Raw genomic sequence first — 26,711 nt, forward strand, 5'->3', positions numbered from 1 at the left:
GACTTTGCTTTCCTTTTTTAAATGAGGCACAGTGTTCATTCCAGAACTAAAGTTAAAAATCCACTTAGGAAATTTTTCTTGTGACTGCAGTGTAGGCAAACTGCCAGAAGTCCAGACAGGAGTCTGCAAAATAGACTACCAGGACATCTGCTATCTGTAAGGATAAAAATATGAGAAGCCACAGCTCATGAACTGATGAAAGGTTTTGAAGAGTCCCAAGTTGCTGTCTGCTTCACATGTGAGCAATTACTCAGTGTTTGCATTCACAGCTTCTCATTCTAACAGAGCACCTACCAGATGGGTCTTTGGAGGTGTCACAAAGGAATTCCCATGGTGGTGCCTATCCTGCTTGTGGTACTAACATCCATTCAAGGCATTATGGGGCCTGGAACACACACATACACAAATAATCAAGAGAATTAGCTGTGTATCTCAAGGCTTTAAAAGATTTCCATTGCATTCATGAGAAGGAATAACATCAGATAAAATTAATGTCACAATCTATGTATGATTTCCATCCCTACTGTATTATAGATATCTTCTTAGCATGGATTAAGAATCCTGTGAATGTGGTTTGTGGGGGTTTCTTTGATTTTTAATTATCTTTTTTACAAGAGAAAGACAAAAAATAGAACAAATACCACCACCACCCCTCCTCCAAAAAACCCCCCGTTTGCTTAATATTGTGCAATAAATGCTTAATGTATTTTCTGCTGATACACAGAAAAAGAATCTTAGAACAGCAATCAAAAATATGAGAGAACTTGTGGGAGTAAGTTTTAAAACATTCCAAAGTTGTCATCATTACTTCCCTTCTCTATGGTGTTCTGCTTCCTCGGCTTCATTTAGTGCCAAGTGCAGAAAAGGGAAGAGCTCCTGGGAAAAGGAAAGCCTGTAGGATATCACATAGCATTTATTAAACTAGATCCTGCAGTTGATTGTCATATGCTGTACAGAATGGTATAAATCATGCTTCATTGCTAAGATATTTTTGCTTTGTTCTGAACATGAAGGTTGTGTTTATTAGAAGAAAGAATGAACACCCACAGAAATGCAAACAACTGCCTTAAATGGTGTGAGTGACCCCACTACTGCACAAGCTCTGGAAACCTGAAGCGCTTCTGTTCCCTAGCTGCAGTGCGTTATCATCCAACAATGCTGAGTAACCAGGGTCACGGGGCTCTCAGATCCTGTTTCAAAGACGTTTTTTTGCTGTTTGAGGACACAGTTGAGAAAGGGGCTTTTTACTGCAAACTTCCGTAAGTATTATCCCTTGAGCCTACTCAAAATGTTTTATGCAGAGATTTAACTTTCTCAGAGTATCAGGGTGGGCAAAAGGAGTTGTTGAAAGAAAGTATTGTCCCTAAGAAGAAAGACTGGATCCTATCCACAACACACATACGGCCGTTTCAGTACTGCACCCATTTAAGACGAAGCCAACTATCCAGGGAACTGCTGTGAAAAAGGGAAGGCTTTTCCTTCGTACCTAAGTTCTCTGGCTTATCTTCTAAGCAGGTGCCTGTAAGCAAGCATGTTCTGACTGATGCTCCCAGTTCCCCTTTGCTTCTTGCCATCTGCTGCAGAAAAAGGTTTAGAATAGTATCCAGCTATTTCAAGCAAGTTTGCACAGTTCCCTGACACAAGTACTTGTGTTCTCTCTTTATGCAGGTGAATGTGGAACACTGCATTCTGTAATAAGCCACTTTCATTTTATCTTCCTGCTTTAAAACCACATTCTTCTTCAAGTGATTGAATATAAGCTGATGTTGTTATGCTACTTTTCTGCTAGTCTCAACAGCATTACAGACAGTAAAATTAATGCCATTACTTAAAATGAACAACTGTGCAGGACTTCATAAATATATGACAGATATAGCAGCAAACAGCTTAACTAATCTATTTCCAGCAGACTCAGCTTTCCACTGCAAGAGGGCTGGTGCTGAGAGGCACATAGTGATAAGAATGTGATTATAAGCTTAACTTGGATCACTAGTTATGTGGCAACTCAGGATGAAGAGTTTCTGCATTAAGTGAAAATAAACAGCTGTGACAGATTACCTTCTTGATTCAGCTTTGTAACATTGATTATTTTGCACATTAATAGTGATTGCTACGTGATTTCAGAACCTCACAATACACAGGAACGAGGGACTTTTGACAGTAACAGACACAAGTCAATTGAGTAGCCTTCTAATTATGCGTTATTTATCTGTACTTTCTATCAGCTGTTTGTCACTGGGGGAGAGAGAAGACATGGTATTCATGCTTGAGAACGACAGGAAAAATGAAAAAGGACAAGCTGCTAGATAGGACAGAAGCAGGAACTGGCCAACTGAAAATCTTTCCACAACTATTAGGTGTGGTGCTATTCACTAAGGCATATGCTTTCTCTTGCACAGTATGCCCATTCCCTTAACAAAAATAAGCTGTCACAGAAAGCTGTCAGTGTGTCCCCTCCAGTGCTCTAGAGCAGGACACTTACAACAGCTCAGAGTGTAACGACCAGGACAGATGTGCTGCAAATCTCTTTTCTACCTTATGACGAGAAATGTTCCCACTACTGAGATCCTTTGGCTTCTTCTGGCCCAGGCTCTTATTCAGCCCATATAGCCTATTTCAGTATCCCCCAAGGACTAAGAAGGAACATCTTTTCCTGTAAATCCTCAGCCTCTAACTGCACCTGAATTAGGCAAGATTTGCTTCACGGGCAATTTTTTTCCCAGCAAAACCTGTCAGTAAAGAGACAGCTCTGTTTGACTGCCTCCAGGGCTTTTACACCCAGGTCCTCTCACCTATGTCCAATTGCAGGGATCATGCATGTTTCTCATCTTGTCAAAATCGGTGCCCTATTAGTGACACACTTCAGTGATTTGCTTCTGTAAGAAGTTCACAACATTTCTGGTCCTTACTTCTCCTGACTCCGTTGCTGATGTTTCCATTCCTTTCCCCCATCTCCTACTCATTTCAATTGCCTGTTCTTCCCCCAGAGATATGTGCACTGTCTCTCTCATTACTGCAAGCAGATGGTTAGGATCCGATTTAAATGAAAATATAGCACCCAAATAAATATATAACACTTAATCAACAAGCAAGAATTTAGGCAGCATTTCTTTACTCTTTACAGCTTCCCTTGGTCCCTGTAAGTGGATCAAAACCTTGCAGAACACTGGCTAGCACCACTCTCTGCCTCAGTGCACCTAATCACTGTTAAATATTAATGTTTTTAGTGGCTTGTATAAACCAGCAATAAAGTTATCAGTCTTAACTCAAATACAGTTCCAGATCTCACTTATCCTCTCTGATGTATCTTCTTCTAATTTTGAAACTTTCTGCCTTATCACTTTAAGAAATATTTGTATTGCAAAGTACTCAGACATTGTTACGTCCACAAAATTGTTTCATTAAAAGAGGCTTAATTAAAAAACACTTTACTCTGAACAGAGAAATATTTTACCCATGAGATCACATGTTCTTCAATAATCACAGAACGCAATTAAAAAGCTAGAATAACAAGTGAGATTTTAAAACCTGCTTCAGTAAAAAGTACTCATCATTCCAGAGGAAAGGGCTGTTGACCGTTGTCTTTATGTTTAAAGAGTACATGCTTAACAGAAAGATTTCCCGCTGCTGCCTTCATACTTTTACCATCTGTTCACACCAAATACGTCTTCACAGACATATTCATCCTGATTTCTCATCTTTCCACTTTATTCATAACATTTGTTTCAGTAAAGCATTAACGATGGCACCGCTGCACCCATTACTGCAGTAGGGGAAAAACGAGCAGCACAGGTCTGTCCCTTGTCTGCATCACAACAGCAGCACCACACTTACAGCTTGTACTCTGAGAGCCACCTCCAGATGAATTCTGCAACTGCATGTCTGATGTTTCTTGTGCCTAGAAAAGGTGACCCCAAGTGGCAAAAAAGGGCATAATAGTATGCTAACTCCAAATTTTACTAAACAGCTCGTACACCGATACCCATATTTGACCAAAATTCGAAGAAGAGCATATGAAATTTATTAGATCTTCTCTTTCATAATAATGAAGAGCAACAGAGAGCTTGAACAGCTCAATGAGATGTGATAGGAAGGGTGGGAGCAGCACTCTCCTGCTGAACATCATCTTCCACTCAGTCCAAGCTTCCTTCGGCCAGGCTCTCTGAGTATCTTGGGTTATAACACGCCCTCCCTTGTCCAATTGTCCAGCACTGCTGGAAGCAAGGCTCCAGCTAACAATCTGGAGGTAGCAGGTAGCAACAAGTACTTATGTACCCATTGTTTGGACTGTTTGCACAATGCTGTTAAAACCTGCACAAACCCCCATTCCCTTCTGACAAAGTTCTCCTTTAGACTCAGAAGAAGCTCAGAATTAGGAGATTTTTGCACTGAATGTTAAACTTCTTACCAGTTTCTTTCCTCGGTGTGCTTCAAACAGAAAGCAGATTTTCTTTTGCTGCCCTTCTAACTCTTAAGAGGAATGGACTGAGAACCTCTTCTGCCGGGGAGTTAGACCAGATGATCTCTAAAGGTCCCTTCCAATCCCTGCCACTCTGTATATTTGGTTACGTAGAAGAGTGTCTCCTCAACTGGATACACAGAATGTCTTTCCAGAACAGTATTCTCCAAGCTTTCTATAATCAAGCTTAAAAAATTAGCTTTGATTTGTGCCAAACTCTAAAGCTATAGGTGGAGTTCTCTATTTCTAGCCAAGAAAACCAATCTTGGCAGTTTTGGTTTTGTTTAGACAGGACTAACCTCATTTTTTCCAGTTCTGTTCTATTTTGGTGCTGGATTATGTGTGGATGTTGCTTCTTTTCCCAGAATGAGAGATGGGTGAGGAACAAGGATGTTGGTTTGTGGACAAGCAGACTGGAGAATGGGTCTGGGCACTACAGCACATGAGCTCCTTTTGCCACTAAAAGCAATTGTATTTAATCTTTATGGTTCAGACTTCCCAAAGGTCACCAAGAGAGAGGTTTCTAACCAGTCTGAGAGAGATGGTGATTGTTAAGCCTGATTTGTGAAAGACACACTCCATGGAAGTGGAGGGTCTAAGCTCTCCTTCTCTTCTGTTTTAAATGCCAAGTTGCACTGTTGCATTCATTGCAGGATTACTAGCAACACGTCTTTAGTTTCCAAAAATCAATCCCCATGGAACTTCACAAGATGTTTAGGTCTATTACTTCTATTTAAATCCTTGATCTGTCATATGTCTGCATTGTTAAAACAAAATGCTAATCACATCATCAAGAAACATAAAAAGATATATTTTATGTTCAGATTTATTATTTCAGAGGCACTTAATATCTTGCATTTATATAGCGCCATTTCCTCCTCCAAAACACTTTACAGTATGTACATACAGGAATGTTGCCCATCACTGCTGAAGTGCAGCTGTCTGACTATGACCAGTACCATCTTCAAAGCACCAGCGGTTTGAGACTGAAAGTATTCATGAGTACTTTGTCATGCCAAGCTCAGAATTCCAATTTACAAACTTTCAACTTGTGCTATTAAAAAGACATAAGAACTGAAATAAGAGCATCACAGTGCAATTCTGCAACACAACTGAGACTTGGATCATTTTCATTAGATCTTTTACAATCTTTCATGAGACCAAGTCTATCTCAAAATACTTCAATGTAAGGCCTCTTAAGAATGTCACACTACATCATCATTCTTCCTTATATTTTCTTCATAAGCCTCTCTCAGGATCAAACACAGAATACTTTTCTTTCCTTCCAGAATATTTAGAAACACTAAGTCCTGGCCCTAAGGAGATAATAGTATCCTCAGTTTCAGTGAACTTCATGGCATCTAAAGGCAAACCTATTCCTCCTTGGTTATGGAGTCGTATTTGTTTTAGTTTTTAAAATAAACCTGAGATTACATAAAACTCTATTATTAATTAATTGAATTATAAAGTACCTTGGGACTGGCTGCTGGGGTGCTAGATAAGCATGCTGTGTGTGGTCTTGCTTGCCAGTGTTAAAAATACATTAAAGTATCCCAAGTTTATTATTCCACTACAAAGTCTGTCCTAGTCACAAAAGTAATAGAAACTCTCTAATTTAAAAGATTTGTTTCCTTTGTCTCTCTAAAATGCCACTAAACCATCCCTTCCAAGAGAAGCAGTTGCATTTGTGCTGAGAACTTTCATACAAAAAAACCAACCAACCCCAAACAAACAAACAAAAAAAATACAACACACTACCTGGCATCCTCATCTTCATGGTTAAAGAGAGGTTAGCACCCCACAGCATGCTGCTACCTGCTGCGTTGGGGCTGATGTGAGGATCGGAATAAACAGGAAAGAGAGATACCTGTATTTACCTTTCTCTATTCTAGTACCTTATCTTGGAGTCCTCTACACTTCTGAGAAGCTTCTTGATTCTCACTGACGGATTCTACTACGAATCTACGATGGTCACTAGATTCTTACACCAGGACAGCTGTTCGTATTTGAGTATCGTGAAAGAACAGCAGTACTGACGTACTGGACAGGAACTACGGTAAAGGGAAAAATATTACCAGGTAGCAATTTCAACGTGAAAGATGACGGCAAATCAAAATAGGTAAAAATTAACAGACGGCAGTGCATCCAAGTACATACTAATTTTATAAAATGTTTTCACTTTAAATCTAAATCCTTGATAAAAGATGCACAGAGAACAGATTTATTGCATATGGTATGCATGCCTTAATGTAGTGCATTCCTATATTTTATCCTATATGGAACACCTAAATAACTACCAGACCTTCACTGTACAACAGGTATTGTAAATTTTTGTTTTAAAGCCTAAACAGTGACACAGTTTGAGTTGTACCTTCCCATTCCCTGATCACAAAACCCACCTTGCTGCATTTATGTTTGTCAGTCACAAAGGAATCACAGGAATCATTTGTATGGAAAAAAATGGTTACAGTAAACTATTTAAACAGTTTGGCTTCTTCAGGGACATTTGGCAGCTGGAACAAGAAAACCAGCAGGGAACAGAGTTCCTTAGACAACAGTGAGAATCATCAGTGAATAATTTGGATCAGAAATCAAGAAACTTCATGACATAAAGGAGAACAGACGTGAAGGATTGAAAGCACCATTTTAGGCTTCACAGCTTAGAAGATCAAACAGTAAGTATCACTTTCTTTCAAACTCATATCTGATTTTTGGAAGAGAGAAAAAAAGGAAGAACTTGGAAAAAGCAACTGCTCTATTACAGGACAGACAGCAGCCTGCAATTTCACAGATCAACATTTTTGAGCCCATTCTAACCTTTACTGATTTCAAGAGGAGGATTTGCACCCACATTCTTTCCTCTGTTTCCACTTGTGGGAGCCATTCACATTTCTTCGGAGCTGAAGGCCTGCACCCTTTTGTTAGATTGTTTCATACAACGTCATTTTTTTTCCCCCCTTTTTTTGGTCAATCCTTTTCTCCCCCAATCTCCTCTCAACCCAAGTATTTTTCTGGCAGAAAAAGGGCAGTTAGAATGGGGGGGATACACAAAGCTCTTGCTAAACTGTGAGAGAACGGGACTGCTGGGCAGCAGAGAGAATTGCATGGACAGACAGATGTTAAAGAGTACACAAAATCCAGCAAAGAACAAGCTTTCTGCTTTTTCTACAATTTTTTTACAAATTTTTTTTTTTAACCAGAAGGAATTAGTTTTGTCTTTTAGGTTTGGTCCATTGTTTATCAGCAAGGGCATATTGGCTACATCACAAGGCTTGGTCAAGGAAAAAGCTCTTTCATTTAACAGGGCACAGATCTGAAGACAGGAGGATGTCCTGCACCATGTGAGATAACACAGAAATGTGCATAGAACAGAGCAACAATCCAAGACTGCTTTGCAGGAACAAGAGAGGTAGCAACCCTAATTTTAACAGGGCTTTTCACTGAAGGGAAAGAAGGTCTACAAAAGTCAAATCAGCTGATTTCAAATGGTTTGCATCCCAGGATGAATCAGGTTACACCGATTTAAGCCCAATTGAATTCAGGCAGGTTTTTTAAACCACAAGAATAAGGACATTCTTAGTATGTATCAATAATTAAACCAACATATACACAATTAGCAATATCCTACATAATAGTAAACACTTAGCAGCTTGTTTTGGGTTATCCTAGTTAATTTGTTTAAAAAACAAGCTTAGTAGTTTTATTGTACAATGTCTGCCACCCTGCTACAGAGACTGATGATTACAGGAACTGTGCAGTTCAGTTCATGTCTAAGATCCAAATTCAACTGTGTCTTCAGTTATTTTCTTGAACTCGTAGTTTCCTCTGCCATCCATATGCAAGTAAAACTGAAATAAAACAGTATGTTATTAACCACCTAAAAATTACCAGGTCGTTTAAGTAGTTTTAATATAAAACCTTAAAGTCAGCTAACCAAAGGGTATGCTTCTCCCACCCCATGCTTCACTAAAATCAACTGCCTCTGGAATAAAGTTAAAAACTGGGGTTTTTCATATCAACCATCAGTCTGCTAAAGGTCACACCTAGACTGAGCACTACTATCCTGGGTTTTGTGACAACACACTTAAGACACGCATTAATGCCTGTATATTGGTTGAGTACCTTTCCCACACGTAGTCTGTTTGCACAGAAAGTAGTAAAAATAGTAAAATCTTAGTTTGGAAGCAAACAACTCCACGTATGAGAGATCAGCTTTTTTTAAATGCGTAGATATTGGATACCTTGAAAACAAATCCATGCTGTTCATGGACTCTGGTTCAAGAAGGCTTTTGAGGCTATGAAGTTAAGAATCTTAGCAAGTCTTTCATATTTTTGAGGCTACTTTTACAGATACGTTTAAGGATTTTTGGTTACTTTTCCCTTTGTAACTGGAAATGTAAGAATATTTCAAACACTGCAACTGGATTATGAAAGTAAAACCTTTAAACCCCATCCCCCAAAACCAGAAGATGGCCCATTAGCCTGTAAAATAAGAACATCTTGAACTGTAAAGTCAATTTAATAGCAAGTCAAACAACAAGACCCCCTACAGTTATCCTTTGCAAGACACATACATCATGATGTTTCCAGAGTGACTTTCTGTGGGAGACAGTGAAGAGAGTGATGCCAACCTACATGAAGAAAACACACACAATAAAAGTAGTTAATACTTCTCATGGATTAGATGTTATTTCTTTTTCAGCATGATATCAGCTGAAGAGGTTTAAATTCATCAACACAAACTTCCAGACTCTACTATTAACAGTATACATATATAGCCTTAATATAAGATTTTGCAGTAAAAAAAAAAGGGGGGATTTATCTTTAGTTTCATCATTCTTGGTAAAACGTAGAATGAACCAGGCAAAGGAGGTAAGGTAGGAAGCAGGTACAACAATAAACCTGGTCATTAAAACAAACCTCCTTTAACAACAACAAAAAAAACCCAAAACACCAAATCACAAAAGCTATTAATGAATTACAAACTTAAAGTGACAATTCAAAGGTGAATAATCTTCTTTTGTTTCCTTGCAACTCAATTAATTATGCATTCCTGACAGCAGCACCAAGTAAAGGACAAAATCTCTCTGATGACAGAACAGGGTACTGTGTTCTTTCAGTAATGACAGCTTAACCAGGAGTTCTATTCTGCAGTAACATGCATTGGCCCCATGGCAGCAATAACTCTAAAATGTAAAGTACAAACGAACATTCAAGTTATCAGAGTAACAACTACATGCAAAACAGACTTGGAAAAATGTCATGGCATTGATATTGTGGTAAATTAGTTCAAGAAATAACGTCTGTTCTTCTGCAGCATCCCCATCTAGTGTTAATTCACTACTACATGTGGCTCCATAAGTTTCCACTTCAAGTTTCAAGCACATATTTCAGTGGACGCACAGCTTCGCTCATTACCATTCTGATAATACTGCTGCTACACAATTAATGCTATTTCAAGCCCATCTTTCCCAGGCTAGGAGTGTGAAATTGAATCTCACACACATTTCATATGGCACTGTGTGGAACATGGAATGGCTACAACAGTACAACAGAGAAAAAATAAAACAAAACTGTATTTAATAGCATCATGTGTTCCTACTGCATTTGGCTTTTCTTATCTCAAAATACAGGGAAATGTTAATTCCCAGCCTTCCACTTGGGTTGCCCTGGCCAAAAGAAACCTCTGGAACAACAAAGAAGTGTAAAATTTCAGATTATTTGTTCTTCAGTTGACATTCTAAGGGTTTATCTGGAGAAGTAAGGTTACTTAGCAGTTAGGAAGAGTTCTGATACACAACAATTATTGACTTCTAGTGTGCATGAAGAGTCCCTGCATATCCTTCTAAGCTTTGTTTAAATTGCTTATTTTTAACCCACACTAGACAGAAAGGAAGAGTGTACCTTGTATCATTTCAAGCTTCCCCCTAACATACAGAGATATAGTTCTAGAAGCAGCAAGTTTACCTTTCGGCAGTGGCTGTAAATGTAGCCTTCTACATCAACACTGACTGCACTGGTGCACTCATCCAGAATTGCAAACTGGGGCTTATGGTAGAATAACCTTGCCATCTGCAATGCAAATCAAAACAATCTGCTGTGGATACAGAACGGCAACCAATACACAGTGTCAGAACTTAAAGAATTTGTGGGAAAAATTTACTGTGGCAAGTGAATTTCTTTAACTTGGCACTCACTGAAGCTGGAAAATTGAGAGCTGCATCCCATCTTTAGCTTTTAGAACTTCTGCTTATACAATCAAAGTTTAAAGTGTGGTAAAAGGTCAATATTTTTCATTAAGTTTTGAGTATAACAAGCACCATTTCAGGTTGTTTTCTTGGTATTCAGACATTTCACATCTTGGGGGCTTCGTATGAGTAAAATACCAAACATTTACTAAACAAAAATCACTTACAATTCAGGTCACATTTTTGACCCATATCCTGTATTTAAGTACTTATGCTTTTGAGACATACTGCCATTCTCTGTTTTTCTCCCCCGCTGAGTACATCCATCCAATCCTGAACACTATCCCAGCCTCCTTCACGTTCCAAGATGTGACCCAACTGGACGTTATCCAAGTACTCCTTCAGCACCTTTTATTGAAAAAGGAATTATAAATACAGCTGAAGTAAACTTAAAGAAATGACTGAAGGAAGTAATAAAAGGCTACACTATTATACTGGTGTCTTATCAATCATGATAATTATTGAACTGAAACAAAATGCAGTGGCTGTAAATAGCAGTTTCAGCCAGAAGCATTACTCATCTTAAGCAAGATGAAGGATTAATAAACAAATTATCATCACCTGGTCAGAAATCCCTTTCTTTCTCTGATCTTCTAAAGTATCTGGATATATAACTTGATCTCGGAGCGTTCCAAGAGTCATATATGGTCTCTGGGATAGTTAGAAACAAGAGTATGTCAAATATTTCTAAACACAGTCAAAGTAGGAAGAAAGAGAACAGTATAGTCCACTGAAATACTTTGTCTCACCTGAGGAACATAGAACAGCTTTCCTCTTACAGGTTTTGTTAAACGCCCACCAAACAGAGGCCATAACTGCAACAAGAAAACAGTTTGATGAAAAAAAGTCCAGTTACAACAGTACTTTGGATTTTCTCACATTTATTTTAAAAAGTTCCCTTACCTCACCAAGAATACGAAAAAGTGAGCTCTTCCCACACCCATTTGGCCCACAAATCAGTACGTTTGCACCAGATCGAACCTAAAAATGCAAAATCAACACATTAAAAAGGGCAGTGAGAAAGCACTGCTGAAAGCTGCTACAAACACCAAGGCAAGTACATATCCTCTCAGGCTTATACGTTGCACTTTCTGACATTAGAATGAGTAATTTCCAACAACAGTAATTTTTTTTTCCAACTAGCTTAGCACCAATTGCTGCTGGAATAAAACACATCTGTACCACTAAAAACTTGTGGTTTTTTTAAATAGCTTATTGGCTTTTTTTTTAAAAAAGTAGGATGGGTTCCTGGATGACCTGCTCTAGGTGGTCCTGCTCTGGCAGGGGGTTGGACTAGCAAAGGTCCTTTCCAACCCTTAGCTGTGACTAGCTTTGTTTGGATGTGAACATACCGTGTAAGTGCCTTTCAGTTTTTGTCTGCACATTTTTTTTATGAACCAGATTACCTCTGAAACAATCACCTTCACTTTAAAACTGCGAATGAAAGTTGTTTTCTATGATATTTTAAAGCTTACCTCAAAGTTAAGGTCTTGAATCAAAACGTCTCCATTTGGTGTCACCAAGGGAACATGATCAAACCTGTTTGTATTGTAACATTAAAAACAAAAACACCCGCCTGTTGCTTAAAAGCAGTTAAAACTGTACCACTGAATGCTTGCTCTGAGATCTAAGGAACAGGGCAAGACTTCAGTAGTACATCATTCCATACACTGTCACAGTTTCCAACTATGGGCAGATAAGGAAAATCTAGAACCAAAACTGGTGCCTCAGTGTTTAAGAAACACCTACTGACTTTTTTCTTTCCTCTGTATATTTGTTTTCTGAATCTTTCTAAGCCTTTGGACCCAAAGCATCTTCTGGATATAAACTTACATTTAAGTGTGCACTTTTTAAACCTGCTAGTGGAAGCATATTCCATTAGTTCTGTGATACACAGCTAATTACTTCCTCCCCTCTTTTTTTCCTTTTTCCAAAACAAAGTAATAGAAATAGCTGTATCACCTTCTGTCTCTCTTCCTTCACTCACTCCCCTCTACCCCACTACCTGCTTTCCATGTTGACCAGACTGACACTATTCGGTCTCTTAAGCAGCTTTATTTTATGCCTTTAAGCAGTACTACTATGTCAATACCATAGCTCCTTAAGACTTAAAGACTAAGGAATTGATTGTTACTTGAGCACCTCAATGAACTGTCCAAGCATACACAGATATGAGTGAATATTTTGAAACTGAACACAGACTTTCCCCTGATTTTTACAGCTGAATTATTTCATGGAATACAATCTGTAACCAACATATTTCTAAGAAGAAATTTGATATAGTGTTAACAAAATAGCCTGAGAAGTGATATTCCAAAAGGACAGCAGCAAATGTTACCAAAAAGGTTAAGCCCAGACAGAACATTGTCTTCTGCTAGCATAAGAAGACAGGGCTGACCTACAGAATAGAAATGCCGAATTCTAGCAAGGTGGAAGTGTTTGTAAATAAACTACAGTACTACAGGAATTGCATATTGTAATAATGTATATTAAAACTTCTATTAATAATGGCAGAGGGAAAGACTTAAAAGCCAGACTATGTTAAAAATATATGAAATGCGTGGAAACTTTGTAAACATACTTGATAAGGTTATCTGTGTTGATAATTTCTCCAGATCCAGGTATCAAAGGCAAAGTTTGCTTTTTCTCTGCGTCTTAAATTAAGGAGAAAAAGTATTAAATTAAGGAACACTACAGAGAGATGCACATATTGCATATTAAGTCATATCTACCTTTTTCTTGTGATACCATAGTACGCTGATATTTGCCACTATTCAGATCCTTCAGAACCTGCATTAATTCTGTAATTCGAGCTGTGAAACTGAAAAAACACCAGTAATTAATCTTTAGAAATCCATATAAACTCTAATGAGTACTCTGATAAACGGTCAAAATGGCAGAGTTATTCAACCCAGCATAGAAATAGAATGTTTACATTTTAGAGTCGCAATGAGGTTGTCCAGTATTCACAATACTTACAAGAACCTTTTCTTGTAATAGTCAACTATTTGAGACTCTCATATTTTGGTAAATTGTGAATATGTAATTGATTTATGAGCATTTGACAATGTCCTTTCAATTAAACATTCAAACTGTGTTCTGCTCCTATTCAAATAGGAAATTACTGGTGGACATAATTGGCAGATCTTCAGATATGTCTTCAGTATAAAATGTTTTAAATTTCTATATGTTTTTAGGGTGATGCAATGAACAAAGCACATAAGCTCATTTTAATTCTATAGTCAGTTTCTTAAAACAAGATGAGAAACATCAACAACGTAACTTTAAGAAGATTATTTTACGTAACTGCTATTAAGCTTACCCAGCCAATCGTGTCATTTCACGGCCTGCAAGGACTATTCTGCCCAAAGCCTGGGACATTCTCAGTAACATTCTTCCACTTTGATAGTAATCCTAGAGCAGAAAAAAAGTTTCTTTGTGTAGACTAAAAAAAAAAACTCAATTACATTTGGCAAGTTGTTTTAATTCTGTTCCATTTACCTCTAGAAGTTCTGCATGAGTGCTATTCTGATGACGAGGATCAGCCAGGTTCAAAAATGGACGGCTAACAACCAGGTAACCAACCACAGTGGCAAGGTCTGCAGTTTAAGAGCAAATATTAAGCTACACACTCATTGAAGCAATAAGAAAAAAATGAGAATTCTCATAAAAAGCTTATCACTTTGCTATTTATATCATTCCACTAGCACCGGACAAACACTTACATTTGGCTATGATAGTATCAATGAAACCCATGGAGAACCGGAACAGGATGAAATTATGCAAGTGTTCCACCTGGTAAGTCACAGAAGAAAAAATTTAAAACAATGTCAGTACCTGTTTTATTACCTTTTATTATTTTACAGACATTCGATTCCAAACATGGTTAATTTTCAGTAAATCACAAATACATCAACTGCAACTGTGACAAGTACTGCCCAGTGTCTCTGCTGGCAAAGACTTGCTCTCAAGACAAAAACAATCTACACTTGAAACTAAGCAGTGAGAAAAGTGAATTAAAAAGGAAGTGAGTGGCAAGACAAAGATTATTCTAACAGAAGCTTGTGTTCTGTTTATAGCCTACTAATTTATTTTTAAAGCTAAACACTGTAGTAGCACAAACACCAAGCGACTGTAATTCAATTATAATAATATGTCAAGAATCACCATGACAAAATTAATTGGAGTTTTTCTCACAATGTTTTAACAGATAAAGGAAGTCTTACCAGTTTACGGAAGGTTTTGTGAATAGTCTGCTTTTCTCTCAAGTTTCCATTATAAAAAGCAATTTCTTCACTAAAAAAATACAACAAACCCACAAAGAATGGAACTTCATTTTGTTAAAGACAGTCTTTGAAAAAAGTCACCCATAAAACACAGTAATGCAACTCTTTCAGTTACCCTATGAAATAAGTTTGCACTTCTTCACAACAGTAGAACATAATCTTATCATGCCCTAGCTACATTTTGTCTTTTTAATTAGGAATACAAAGCAGATATTAATTATTTAATTTAATCTTCATGTATCTGCATAAAGATGAAACACTTCTCCGAACTGACAGCATCAGACTTTCCAAATGTATTTTAACATACAGCTTCCATTTACACAACAGGATTACTTTGTCACTTATATTTTGCCATCCAGGCAAACCCCTACCTGTTTGTAATAAGCCGTGAGTTGACGTATCTGTACTCCCCTTCATATTTTTGTTCTACAATAGTCATCTTGCCAATTGGTCTCCTTAAACGTGTAAGGAAAAACCCTGAAATAATCAAGTATGCCATCATACTAGCTGGGCCCTGTGAATATCAGAAGAAAAAAAGCTTACAATCTAGATGGTTTCAAATTGCAACATCTGTACCCAAAATGTCCAGAAAGCACGAATCCTTTACTTCTCACCTCCCATGTGTTCATGTTACCAATGCAATTACTTTTGCAATTCCCATCATGTTCCTTTTTTGGTGGTGTACGTAGCTTCACTAATTTTACTAATTCAGTCCCCAGATTCCCTTCCCATCCCAGCCTTCTACTCAAGTTTTTAGCATCACTCAGTGCACTCTGTCCTACCATCCTATTTTAATTCACTAATAATTTCTTAGCCCTTTCTCATTTCCTCTCCTTCATTTTTACCTACTTCTTTTTCTCTGTATTTGCTACGTTGTCATAGCAGTCAATATTTCAATCCTCTTCCCTTCTTTGATCAATATATTTCCAACACACTTCCTGCTACTCTCAAGTAGTCCTGGTAGGGATCTCTCATTCTTCTGGATTCTAAGCTTCAGCAGACCAGGGCTCCCAAACAGCATCCTTAACTATTACTGAAATGTGGCATGGCATAAAACTGAAGGCATATAAACTGCCTGTAATAGCTAAATGTTAGAGAGCATTGCAAAGACATCTGAGACTGGAAAAATTAGGTTCAGACAAACCTCACTGCAATCTGTTATCTTCCCTGAGACAGGCCCCACAGACAGACATGATACATGACATGAAGAACTCCCCACCCTCTTTCCATCTGGCTGAACACAGTGGCTTAAGGCATATGGGGCAATGGCAATAAGCTCTCACCCAGCAGAGCAGGCACGTCTGCTCTGTGACCACCCCAACTGCCCAGGTGCCTCTGTGTAACAGGTAAAAGGTTCTGCATGTGGAACTGAACAATAACGAGGACAGTGGATCATTCAGCTTGGAGATGTCAAAACAGCCTCCATAAACCAAAGACAGGCTATTGTCATAGGAGACTCCTTTCCTGAAGGGAACCGACCAGACTCATTTCTTCACTGCCTCCCTGGTACCCAGGCTAAAGATATGAAGAGAAAACTTCCTACCCTGTTACAGTCCTCAGATTATTATCCATTATCGCTTTTTCAGGTAGGCAGTGATAGAGGCAGTGATAGTCCTCCTGTACTCGGCACTGGTGAGGCTGCACCTCAAATACTATGTTCAGTTTTGGGCCACTCACTACAAGAAGGACATTGAGGGGCTGGAAGTGTGTCCAGAGATGGGCACCAGAGCTAGGGAAGGGTCTGGAGAACAAGTCTTAAAAAGAGCAGCTGACACCTACCTCACTAAAACTTCTTTTCAAGTAGTTGTAGAGAGCAAGGTTCAGCCTGGAGAGAAGGAGGCTCAGGGGAGACCACCTTGCTCTCCACAACTACATGAAAAGAAGTTGTACTGAGGGAGGTGCCAGTCTCTTTGCCCAAGTAACGAGTGATGTGACAAAAGGACATGGACTGGACATTAGGAAAAATTGTTGCACCAAAAGGGTTGCCAGGCAGTGGCACAGGCTGCCCAGGGAAGCGGTTGAGTCATCGTCCCTGGAGGTATTTAAAGGACGTATAGAATTGATATTAAAGAACATGGTTTAATACTGCTAGGTTGACAGTTAGATTTGATGGTCTTAAAGGTCTTATCCAAACTAAAAAAGTCTATGATTCAACATGTCTCAAAGCTACTTATTGTCAAATCCTGAATATTTTTTATAATGCATCATTTTTCTAAGCTGATATTTACTTCTGAAATGATTAAACTTATATAATGGTCATACAGCTCAACGTAAGGAATGGCTCCCCTTTATAGAGGCTGCAAAGAAACAGAAAACTTATTGTCTCCATTAAATGGAAGTCACCCAAGATAAGCAGCCAGAAGGGTACTGTATTAAATGGGATTTTCAAGTAAACTCTAGAAGAAAGCAAAGAACTTTCTTGTTTCTTCAAATCAATGACTGAATACCTGAAAATTCTGCTTTTGAATTTTAATTGCCTCAAGATAGCCCTAAAGCATTAAAACATTAAGCGTAAAGGCATATTTTTAGTATATCCTTTCAAATAAAGGATGGATTCAACATCCAGAGTTTTCCTCAAACTCCAAACAGGTACTAGGCTATAACCAAAGGAGGGAAAGTTTGCTTAGAATGCCAAAAAGCCCACTCAGTTTACCTGAGCTCCTATTGCACTTGTTAGCTTGAAGATATACAAAACTATATCCAAGAAGGGCTGTAAAAGAAGCACAGAAAAGAAGCATTAGAATACTAATGTAAAACTAATCTAAAATGGTCCATAAACCAACTGCCACATCAACATTTACAGCCCTGCATTAAAAGCACAATATTGGTTAATCTATTATACAAACTACGTGCTAAGACAAAAGATCTCAGACACATTACATTTCCCTGAAAACATTCACTCAAGAATTGAACATAAAAGCGTCATATCTTCAGATAAAGAACACACCGTATAAAAATGTACTTCACTCTTTTAAGGTCTGTAATAACACTCTGCTTACTAGGCAAAGCTGGACTAGGGCCCATGATTACTTAAATGAAGTAACTGTGAGAAATATTGAGCAGAAGGATAATACCATATAGTTGCTATATACCTGATACAAGCAATATTCCACTTTACAAGCAGCCTGTTCCATACACTCACTCTCAAAGCCAGAGTGGTTGCACTATAGGTTTTGTAGACAGAAGTTTTTGAACATATCAACTTGTACTTTGCTTTATACTTCTGCTTGTATGAAAGCATTAAAAAAATAGTTTAAAAGTTTTATCAGTAGTCTACTTCATTAATTAAACTCCCTAAAATTTACACCAGAAACAGAGGGAAATGTATATTCAACCACATGTTCCTACTCAAAACATTCTTATGTAGCTAGAAGCTAGGTTTTCTTCTGAAACCTAGGAAGCTGAGAAGGTGTACTCATCACTGCTCAACTGCAAAAGAACACATTAAGTTCCTAAATTTTCTTTTAAACACAAATCATAACCTACAACAGTGCTTTAGCAGACATCACAAAAACCTCAGAGAGTGGGAAGTGATATACTACCATAAACCTTTTTTTTTAAAAGCCATACTCCCAGCAATACACATATAAATGCAAGAAATTGTTTTGAGCTCTGGCATCATACCCTGAACATCCACAGCTGTTACTCTAGGCTCTTTCTAAAAGGACTTACCTTGCTAAGGTTTGAGTACAGGTCTACTACACTGTTGCAGAATTTTTCCACATCCTGTGTAAGGAGTTGATCTGGATTAGCTATTCTGTTGTCCAGATTTCCCATTTTGTAGTATGTATAAGCTCTGAAACAAAACAATAGCTAAGTGTCAGAAAAAAAAAAAAAACCATTACCTAGGAGCTCAAAGAATTGGAACAAAAGACTGTATGCCTGACTGGATCCACATTACATCACACGGAACTATTTGGCTCCAGGATGTCTTAATTGAAGCCCAGGCTCATACTGCTCTGTGTACTTTTGCTGCCTTTAATTAGAAAACACAAACTCTGCATTGGCAAACCTTAAAATCAACATTCAGTTCAGAACAACTTAAGCAGTTACTCAAGTTCAAGCATCCAATTCAGTCTGCAGGATTATTAGCACTATATGAAGTGCTTTGGAAGTTGACCTAGAAACGCAGGCAGTACAGTGCTTTGATGGTTTTTCTTCCCCGACTGGGCCAACTGTGCTGTCTTTGTATCTGTGCCATATATAACCTGGATAAGTAATTCATCCTTAACAGCAAGTTAATTGCAACCAAAAGTCTTTTCTAAGCAGTATACCTAACTATTAAGCATCTTCTACATTCTCACTGTACCTAAAATAATTTGGTTTGATTTTAACCAATTTAATTTTTAAAAACTTTAGACATTAAGAAGGTTTTACTTACTTAAGATACTCCTCATAGAGGTATCTGGTAAGTCTTACTCGGAAGCAAAGTTTCAATTCATTTAGACCATACTTCAGGAAGTTATTCACTAAAGAGATCTAAAATATGAAAAACAGTATGTCAATATTTAGCTAACAAGAGTTAATAGATCAGTTTGCAGCATAAATTGTGCACACGCTTTAGGACAGATGAATTCTTCCCTTGAAGCCAAATAACACACTGAAGACCAACCATATAGCATCTGCAGGACCACTGATTTGGTTTCTGTCTATATTTTCAAAAGCTTCAGCTCCTAGCGGGCCTCACCCAATCCAAAGATTTCATATAAAACTATGTTCCTCTGCTGTAGCTTCGGGTCTTTGGATAAGCTCTAGAATAGAGCTACCATTTGACATACCATATATTGATCAATTCGTTTTTAAGTCCACTGTCAACCAGATACATAATCTAGTAGGTAGTAATAACTATTTTTATTTGGTGCATGTCAGAGATGTTGACAAGCTGAAGGAAAATTAAAGGATGGGAAAAAAATACTAACAAGTCTAAGAAGCTGTAAGAAATACAGGAATTAAAGACTAAAAAGAAATCATCACCTTCAGTGGTGTCAAAAGAATCTAAAGTCTACAATGCTGAAACATCACCCAATCCATAAGATGTTGTTATACAGTTCAATAGTTGCAATAACCATGCTGATAAAATCCCCCACCCACTGGAGTCAGAAAATGACACGTGTCTTAATACAGACCTGTACATAGAAAAACTAATTTCCACAGGTTTTAAGACACTCATTTGAGATCCCTTCCTTAAATTCTTAAATTATATTTAAAATATGTTCTACTAATAGACAAGCACAAGAAAAGCACTTACAGCTGGCATTGCAGCGATGAAGTTGAACAAGTATTTCTTGAAATCTTTTCTGCTGCGGCCAATGATAGCACTGTAAATGACCATAAGCCAAGAGTTTGTTACAAGAGAAACAAGAAAGTATAAACTAGTACATCATAAGTGGATAAACTCTCAGTGGACAATACAGGGGAAAAAAAAGGAAGTGGAGTACGATCAAGTATGACAGATTTCAGAGAGTGCTAAGTGACAGACTAAGCAGTTATCTCCCCTCTGCTCCTGCAGTAACTGGCTGGATTAAGAGATTGGAAGTTCATGGTCAGAGAGTACTACTTCTTCTTCTTTGCTCTCACAGATACACACCAAAGAGAAACAAAGCAGTCCTTACATTCTGTAAAGCACTGACAGTCTTCCCCGAAATATAGTGAGTTCACAATCATGACAAATTCCAACTTGCTTCAGTTAGCACCAAGAGCAACAAGAACAATCAGATGTCTACAAAACACTGTCTAAAACATTTTATTGTGTTTATCAATCTGAACAGCAAACAGCCCAGTAGGAAGAAATAATGGTCCTAACATCCAAGCAACAAGTCTGAGTCTATGGCACAGAACCACTGTGTCGCTTTCTGAAGTGATCTCTTGGGTGTTCAGATCAACGTAAGATTTGGAGTCTTCAGTGTACAAAATGTGATCAAAAGAACTGAAAATCATTTCATAAATAACTTTTGGTTAAAATCATATAATTGTGTCCAACAGAATGAAAAAGTTGATTAAAAATCATTTTTTCTCTTTCAAAATGAGGATTCCCTTCTATAAACTTCAGCTATACCAGTTTTCCAACAGTTTTATGTAAGAAAGCTATAAAATTCTGAGTGCATTCTGATAGGCTACTTTCCCTGTTAAATACAAGAATGAAAGTTTAAAAAGAACAAGTTTATAGATACCTTTCAATGACCGTTCCATTTTGTATCATCCAAATATCACAATATGTGCGGACTACCAGCATCACAGCAATAAGCAGCAAATAACCTGTCTAGTACAAAAATGCAAACATAACAGTTAAATAATGGATAAATTTCAACACTTTTTTTCAAGTAAATGATCCAACAGGCTGGACAATTTTCCATTCACTTCATAGTCCACCCACCCAGTCAACTCAGTTTGGCCATTGGGGTACTAAGCAGACGCTTTAGTCTCAAGGCCTTGCTACAATCAAGGTATTTAACATCCTGTGTTCTTCCCTTATCCATACGGTCAATTACCTCCTCAGTGAAAACAATTAGGGTAGTAAGGTATGATCTGTCATGTGTAAATCCAGGCTGGCTGTTTGAAATTACCTTTTTGTCCTTCATGTGGCAAGAGCTAGCTTCCAGGAGGATTTGCTCACAACTGTGTCAGGAATACGGTGAAGCTGACCAGTCTGTGGCTTACAGTATACTTGCTTTTGAAGATGAGAGTGATGCTTAGTTTTTGGAAGGATTATCAGTAATCCTTTCTGATGGCCATGATCCTTTACAATTGACAGAAGCCACCTCTGCCAGCACCCCAAGGCATTCTCATCCACACCTCTCTACCTTGCATGTATTTGCTTTTTGTGAATGAGCTTCCAAAGGTCTCTGTTCATCCAGGTGAGTTGGCTGCCAATGCTTGCTCTACATTCTGTACATTGGAATTCATTGCTCTTGTGCCTGATGCATATTGAACTTTTAATCTGTTACAGTTCATCACAAGTTGTGAGCTCAACTAATTCTGTTTTAAAAACACTTAAGTGTTCTGGAAAGCATGAGAGAGGTGCCAAGGCAAACAATTTTACCTTGCTAAATTCTAGTTTGGATAGCTCTCCTGAAATCATGTTAACAAAGTTTGATTGATTAAATTTCAAACAAGGCATGAACAGCATGTCATGTAAAGGTAGGAAGCATTTGCATGGAGAAGTTTACTACCTGGCATTGAATCACACAAAACACGGATGCCCTTTTAAAAGATACGCAACAGACAGTAGTTATTAGCTGACAGTACACAATTTATCTCGTAATTGAAACCAGAATACAACTTTAGTGATCTAACAACTGAACATCTATGCTGATTTTCTCACTAACATGTTGCTATTTTAAAACATGTAGTGCAATTTAGTCCTATTCAAGTGAAATATAGCTTTTGTTTAAATTCTGATATAATTACAAAATAAAACTTCACTTCAGAAATGCTCATTTTCATTTGTTACTGCAAAGCTTACCTCTTTACAAAGTGTTCTAGGGACCATTATTTTCAGGATTCGACATATTCTTGCAATGAACACTCTGTCTACCATTGCTCGCTCCTTCTTTCCTTCTTTCTGTTTTAAACAAGCAAAATAAGAAGAGTGAGATTTTTTTGGCAATGTAGTATTGAAATGTTGATGTGATTTTTTCCCCCCATCCAAGCTATTTACAGTTACCTTCCTTCAGTCACCTTTCTATTCCTATAGATAGGATGCTATAAGGTAGATGATAAAAATGTTGTAATTAAAAATTATTTACATAAAAACCTAAAGAATCCCAACAACTAAAGACTACCGTCCAGGCTAATGAAGCATGACTCTATACAAGTTACTAATTTTCTGTAATAGAAATTACAGATACAATGTCTGATCTCTCAAATTTCTAGGAGTACCTGACTAAAGACTTCATGTCTGAGCTGAACCTACTCTTCCACTCTATTCACCTCTTCTTCATTTCTACTTCTGTGCTGCATTTACATTAATTCAAATATCTTCTTTCCCAGAGCTTTTTTACTTGGACTGTTAATTCCTCATTCACTATAATTATATCCAAGATGGGGAGGACTAAAAGAAAGCTACTTGAGCTTTTTACAAATAGGTATAGCTATGCAAAATACATTTATGGCAGACAGTGCAGTCAGGTTCTGGCTCAAGTTAACATCATGCTTACATACACCTTTATATTGAGTCAGTGCAAGTCTCTTCTTTTAGCGAAGATGGAAGTATGTGGAACAGTTCCCTATTCACACCATCATATGGCCCAATATTTCTAATCATGGGCCCCGTCCTTCAGGCTGTCATAATTTATTTGTCCATGAAACAACAACTTGCCTTAAAGAGATACAATATATCCTTTTCAAGTAAATTAATTAATAGATACACAAGAGACCAAAGAAATGCCAAGTCTCCTACCAGAAGTTTTAACTGCTTTCTCAAAATTGGCAACTCTTACATCTTGCTTTTTCTTTTAAATAAAAAAGCAAATATAAGTCATACCAAACCTACAGTCAGGTGTTTGTTGCTATACACTGTCAAACTTACAATGCTAGACCTTAAACACTCATAAGGCCCAAGGAGAGGAAAAAGTACATGGTACACATCAATCACCTATCATTACGCAAACTTCAGTCACATCTGATTAACTCAAGTCTTCTGTTTGTTTCACCAATGCAAGTACGAAAGTATCATTGTAACCACATTTGCACCATAGCCATCATTCTGTCAAAATAGAGCTACAATTGCAGGATTTTTTTTTTCCAAAACCCCCCAGTATTATTTAAAATTATTAAAAATATATTACACGAAGAAGCGGTTACCTCATTGTTCTGCGAGGCTTGCTTTCCACTTCTTTTACTGTGGAGGAAAAAAAAGATTTGAGTTGTTATTAACACATTTGTGTTTGTCTTCCTCTCTATACAGAAGAGACAAAAAGGAAAGCTTGGGATTATATTCCTTTCTATCTCTCTCAAAATAGTACAATGCCTTCACAGCAAAGGCTACCTTCTATGCCAAACTTCCTGAAATCGCATATAAACAGCACACGTAACCTTACTTCTTCCGACATTCAGTTTCAAGTAGGAAAATTAAGCCCTCCTCTCTCATCTGAGTTTTGCTCTACATTGGCTTCTGTACCATGAACCTCATTTTATGTTGCCCACAAATACTTTGCAAGCATGGCTCCATGGTTCCACTGACAACAAAGAAAATTGCATGAATACAGATTCAGCAATCCAAGTAACCCAACTTCAATGCTGCACCCTATCTACATAAGCCAAACAGATTTTGTTTGCATTTGCCTTCCAAGTAATGCATTTTACTATATGTAAAGATTACTTGTTCATAAACATATTCTGGAGGGAAAAGAAATGTCAGATCTAGTGAAATCAAGTTCCTGCAAAGGTGTGCACTGGGAGAGGAACTAGCTTTTGTCATTTTTCCTTGCCCTGCATTTTAGGAAACAGTTAAGAGGAAAAATATGTATCAACTAGTGACAAACAAACATTGAAAAGTACAATGCTATTCTTCCTCCCTTTTTAAGAAAGGTAAACTGACATGCAAGATAGTTATAGTTTGCCTCCCTTTCTGAACATTCAAGTTTCAGATAAGCACGTGAAGCTGTTGTGAGTTTATACATTTGTGTAGTTTAAAAGTGACAGCTAACCATTGTAACCTTCCATTTCTCAACCATCATAATGAAATATTGATAGCAGGGTGCCTTAAAACTACAATATTCACACACTTCCAAAACAGCACCTCGAAATTATAGGGAAGCAGAAACTATGAAAGGCATTGCTCCATCTGTCTACAACATCAAAACAACTGCAGACTGCCAAACAACCACTTATCCCACAAGCTTATTGACAGCATCATTCCATACTTGTGCTTTAAAGTTCTGCAAAGAAAAGAATCTAGGATAAAGCCAGAAAGATCTATGAATGCTACAGACCAATCAAGATAAATAGCTATTATGGAAGGAAAAGGTAAGGTAGCAGAAGAATATGAGAAAAGAAGGGAAGGAGGAGACTGTGAAAGTGAGAACAAAGAGATGATTCTTTGCTTCAGTCTTTACAGCCAAGGCCGACACTCAGGAAGCCCAGTCCGGCAAGGATAACAGGATGGCCAGGGCAGCAGAGGACTTGCCCTGGGTGGAAGAGGAAGAGGTTAAAGACTTGTTGACCAAGCTTAAGGCTCATAAGTCAATGGGTCCTGATGGGATGCATCCCAGAGTGCTGAGAGAGCTGGCTGATGTGATTGCTAAGCCTCTCCACCATTTTTGAACAATCATGGAGGACAGGTGAGGTGCCTGAGGACTGGAGAAAGGCCAATGTCACGCCAGTCTTCAAAAAGGGCAGGAAGGATGACCCAGGAAACTACAGGCCCATCAGCCTCACCTCCATCCCTGGAAAAGTGATGGAACGACTCATCCTGAATGTTATCACTGAACATATGAAGGATAAGATGGTTATCAGGGGGAGTCAACATGGCTTCACCAAGGGGAAATCCTGTTTGACTAACCTGATATCCTTCTATGAGTGCATAACCAGCTGGGTAGATGAGGGGAGAGCAGCGGATGTCATCTACCTTGACTTCAGCAAGGCTTTTGTCACCGTCTCCCATAACATCCTCATCAGAAAGCTCAGGCAGTGTGGCTTGGATGAGTGGACAGTGAGTTGGATCGAGAGCTGCCTGAATGACAGAGCTCAGAGGGTGGTGATCAATGGCCACCAAGATGATCAAGGGTATAGAACATCTTTCATACGAGGAAAGGCTGTGGGAACTGGGGCTGTTTAGTCTGGAGAAGAGGAGATTGAGGGGAGATCTTATTAACATTTATAAATATCTAAAGGGTGGGTGTCAGGAGGTTGGGACATCCCTCTTTTCTATAGTAGCCAGCAACAGGACAAGGGGTGATGAGATGAAGCTGGAACACAAAAAGTTCCACTTAAATATAAGAAAAAACTATTTTCCTGTTGAGGTGAGGGAGCCCTGGCACAGGCTGCCCAGAGGGGGTGTGGAGGCTCCTTCCTTGGAGGTCTTCAAGACCCGTCTGGACACGTTCCTATGCGACCTGATCTAGGTGAACCTGCTTCTGCAGGGGGGTTGGACTAGATGATCTCTAAAGGTCCCTTCCAACCCCTACCATTCTATGATTCTATGCCAGCTTAACAAGAACTTTATTAAAGGTAATGATAAGATGGAAGCCTGCGAGGAGAAGATAAAAATCTTGTAAGACTACTTATGTAAAACTCAGGACAAAAAACATGAAGGGCAGCAGAGGGCAGACTGGGAGACAAAAAACTCAATAATAAGTTCAGAAGAGATATAACACTTAATCAGGCCATGAAGTAAGTAAACATATTGCTGGTACAAGGAATTTCTCAGCACATTTTGTAATTTTTCCAAGTACAAAAGATTGACATATTTTTTTTAATTGCCCTTGAGAGCAGAAAGGTCCAATCACATCTGGATTTGGATTAAGAGAAATGTAGTATTCTTAGGTACTAACAAGTTATTATTGAACTATGTATCTTCCTAGATGACTCATGGTCTGCTGTAATACAAAATGAAAATATGCTGCTCTTCCACAAATGCTGTCATTCCTAGCTTTGTTGGTTCAAGACGTGCCAATGTTTGAAGTCACAACACTCATAACACACAACTATTTCAGCTTTAGAAGGTTGAGAAGTGAATCAAAACCCAGCTGGCTAGTTCCTGTGTGACCTACTCTAGGT

At 38.1% G+C, this 26,711-nt stretch overlaps 1 protein-coding gene across 1 annotated transcript in view; it reads right to left on the reverse strand.

Annotated features, from left to right (window-relative positions):
• Positions 1–5,269: 5,269 nt before the first annotated feature.
• The window catches only part of ABCD3 (ATP binding cassette subfamily D member 3), a 31,622-nt gene continuing 10,180 nt past the window's right edge, over positions 5,270–26,711 (reverse strand). Inside the window, exons 2-23 of the mRNA XM_062003934.1 lie at positions 23,796–23,832; positions 22,456–22,554; positions 21,164–21,252; positions 20,242–20,311; positions 19,375–19,472; positions 18,666–18,789; positions 17,647–17,703; positions 15,365–15,507; positions 14,934–15,003; positions 14,433–14,502; positions 14,209–14,306; positions 14,030–14,121; positions 13,440–13,528; positions 13,289–13,361; positions 12,183–12,246; positions 11,611–11,688; positions 11,457–11,522; positions 11,269–11,358; positions 10,936–11,055; positions 10,427–10,531; positions 9,034–9,090; positions 5,270–8,307 (exon numbers count right to left, since the gene is read on the reverse strand). Of these exons, the coding sequence (XP_061859918.1) occupies positions 8,230–8,307; positions 9,034–9,090; positions 10,427–10,531; positions 10,936–11,055; positions 11,269–11,358; positions 11,457–11,522; positions 11,611–11,688; positions 12,183–12,246; positions 13,289–13,361; positions 13,440–13,528; positions 14,030–14,121; positions 14,209–14,306; positions 14,433–14,502; positions 14,934–15,003; positions 15,365–15,507; positions 17,647–17,703; positions 18,666–18,789; positions 19,375–19,472; positions 20,242–20,311; positions 21,164–21,252; positions 22,456–22,554; positions 23,796–23,832 (1,867 nt within the window). The 3' untranslated portion in view covers positions 5,270–8,229. The remainder of the gene's footprint in view (positions 8,308–9,033; positions 9,091–10,426; positions 10,532–10,935; positions 11,056–11,268; positions 11,359–11,456; positions 11,523–11,610; positions 11,689–12,182; positions 12,247–13,288; positions 13,362–13,439; positions 13,529–14,029; positions 14,122–14,208; positions 14,307–14,432; positions 14,503–14,933; positions 15,004–15,364; positions 15,508–17,646; positions 17,704–18,665; positions 18,790–19,374; positions 19,473–20,241; positions 20,312–21,163; positions 21,253–22,455; positions 22,555–23,795; positions 23,833–26,711) is intronic.

This window comes from Colius striatus, chromosome 10 (genome assembly GCF_028858725.1).
Source record: "Colius striatus isolate bColStr4 chromosome 10, bColStr4.1.hap1, whole genome shotgun sequence".
NCBI lineage: Eukaryota > Metazoa > Chordata > Aves > Coliiformes > Coliidae > Colius > Colius striatus.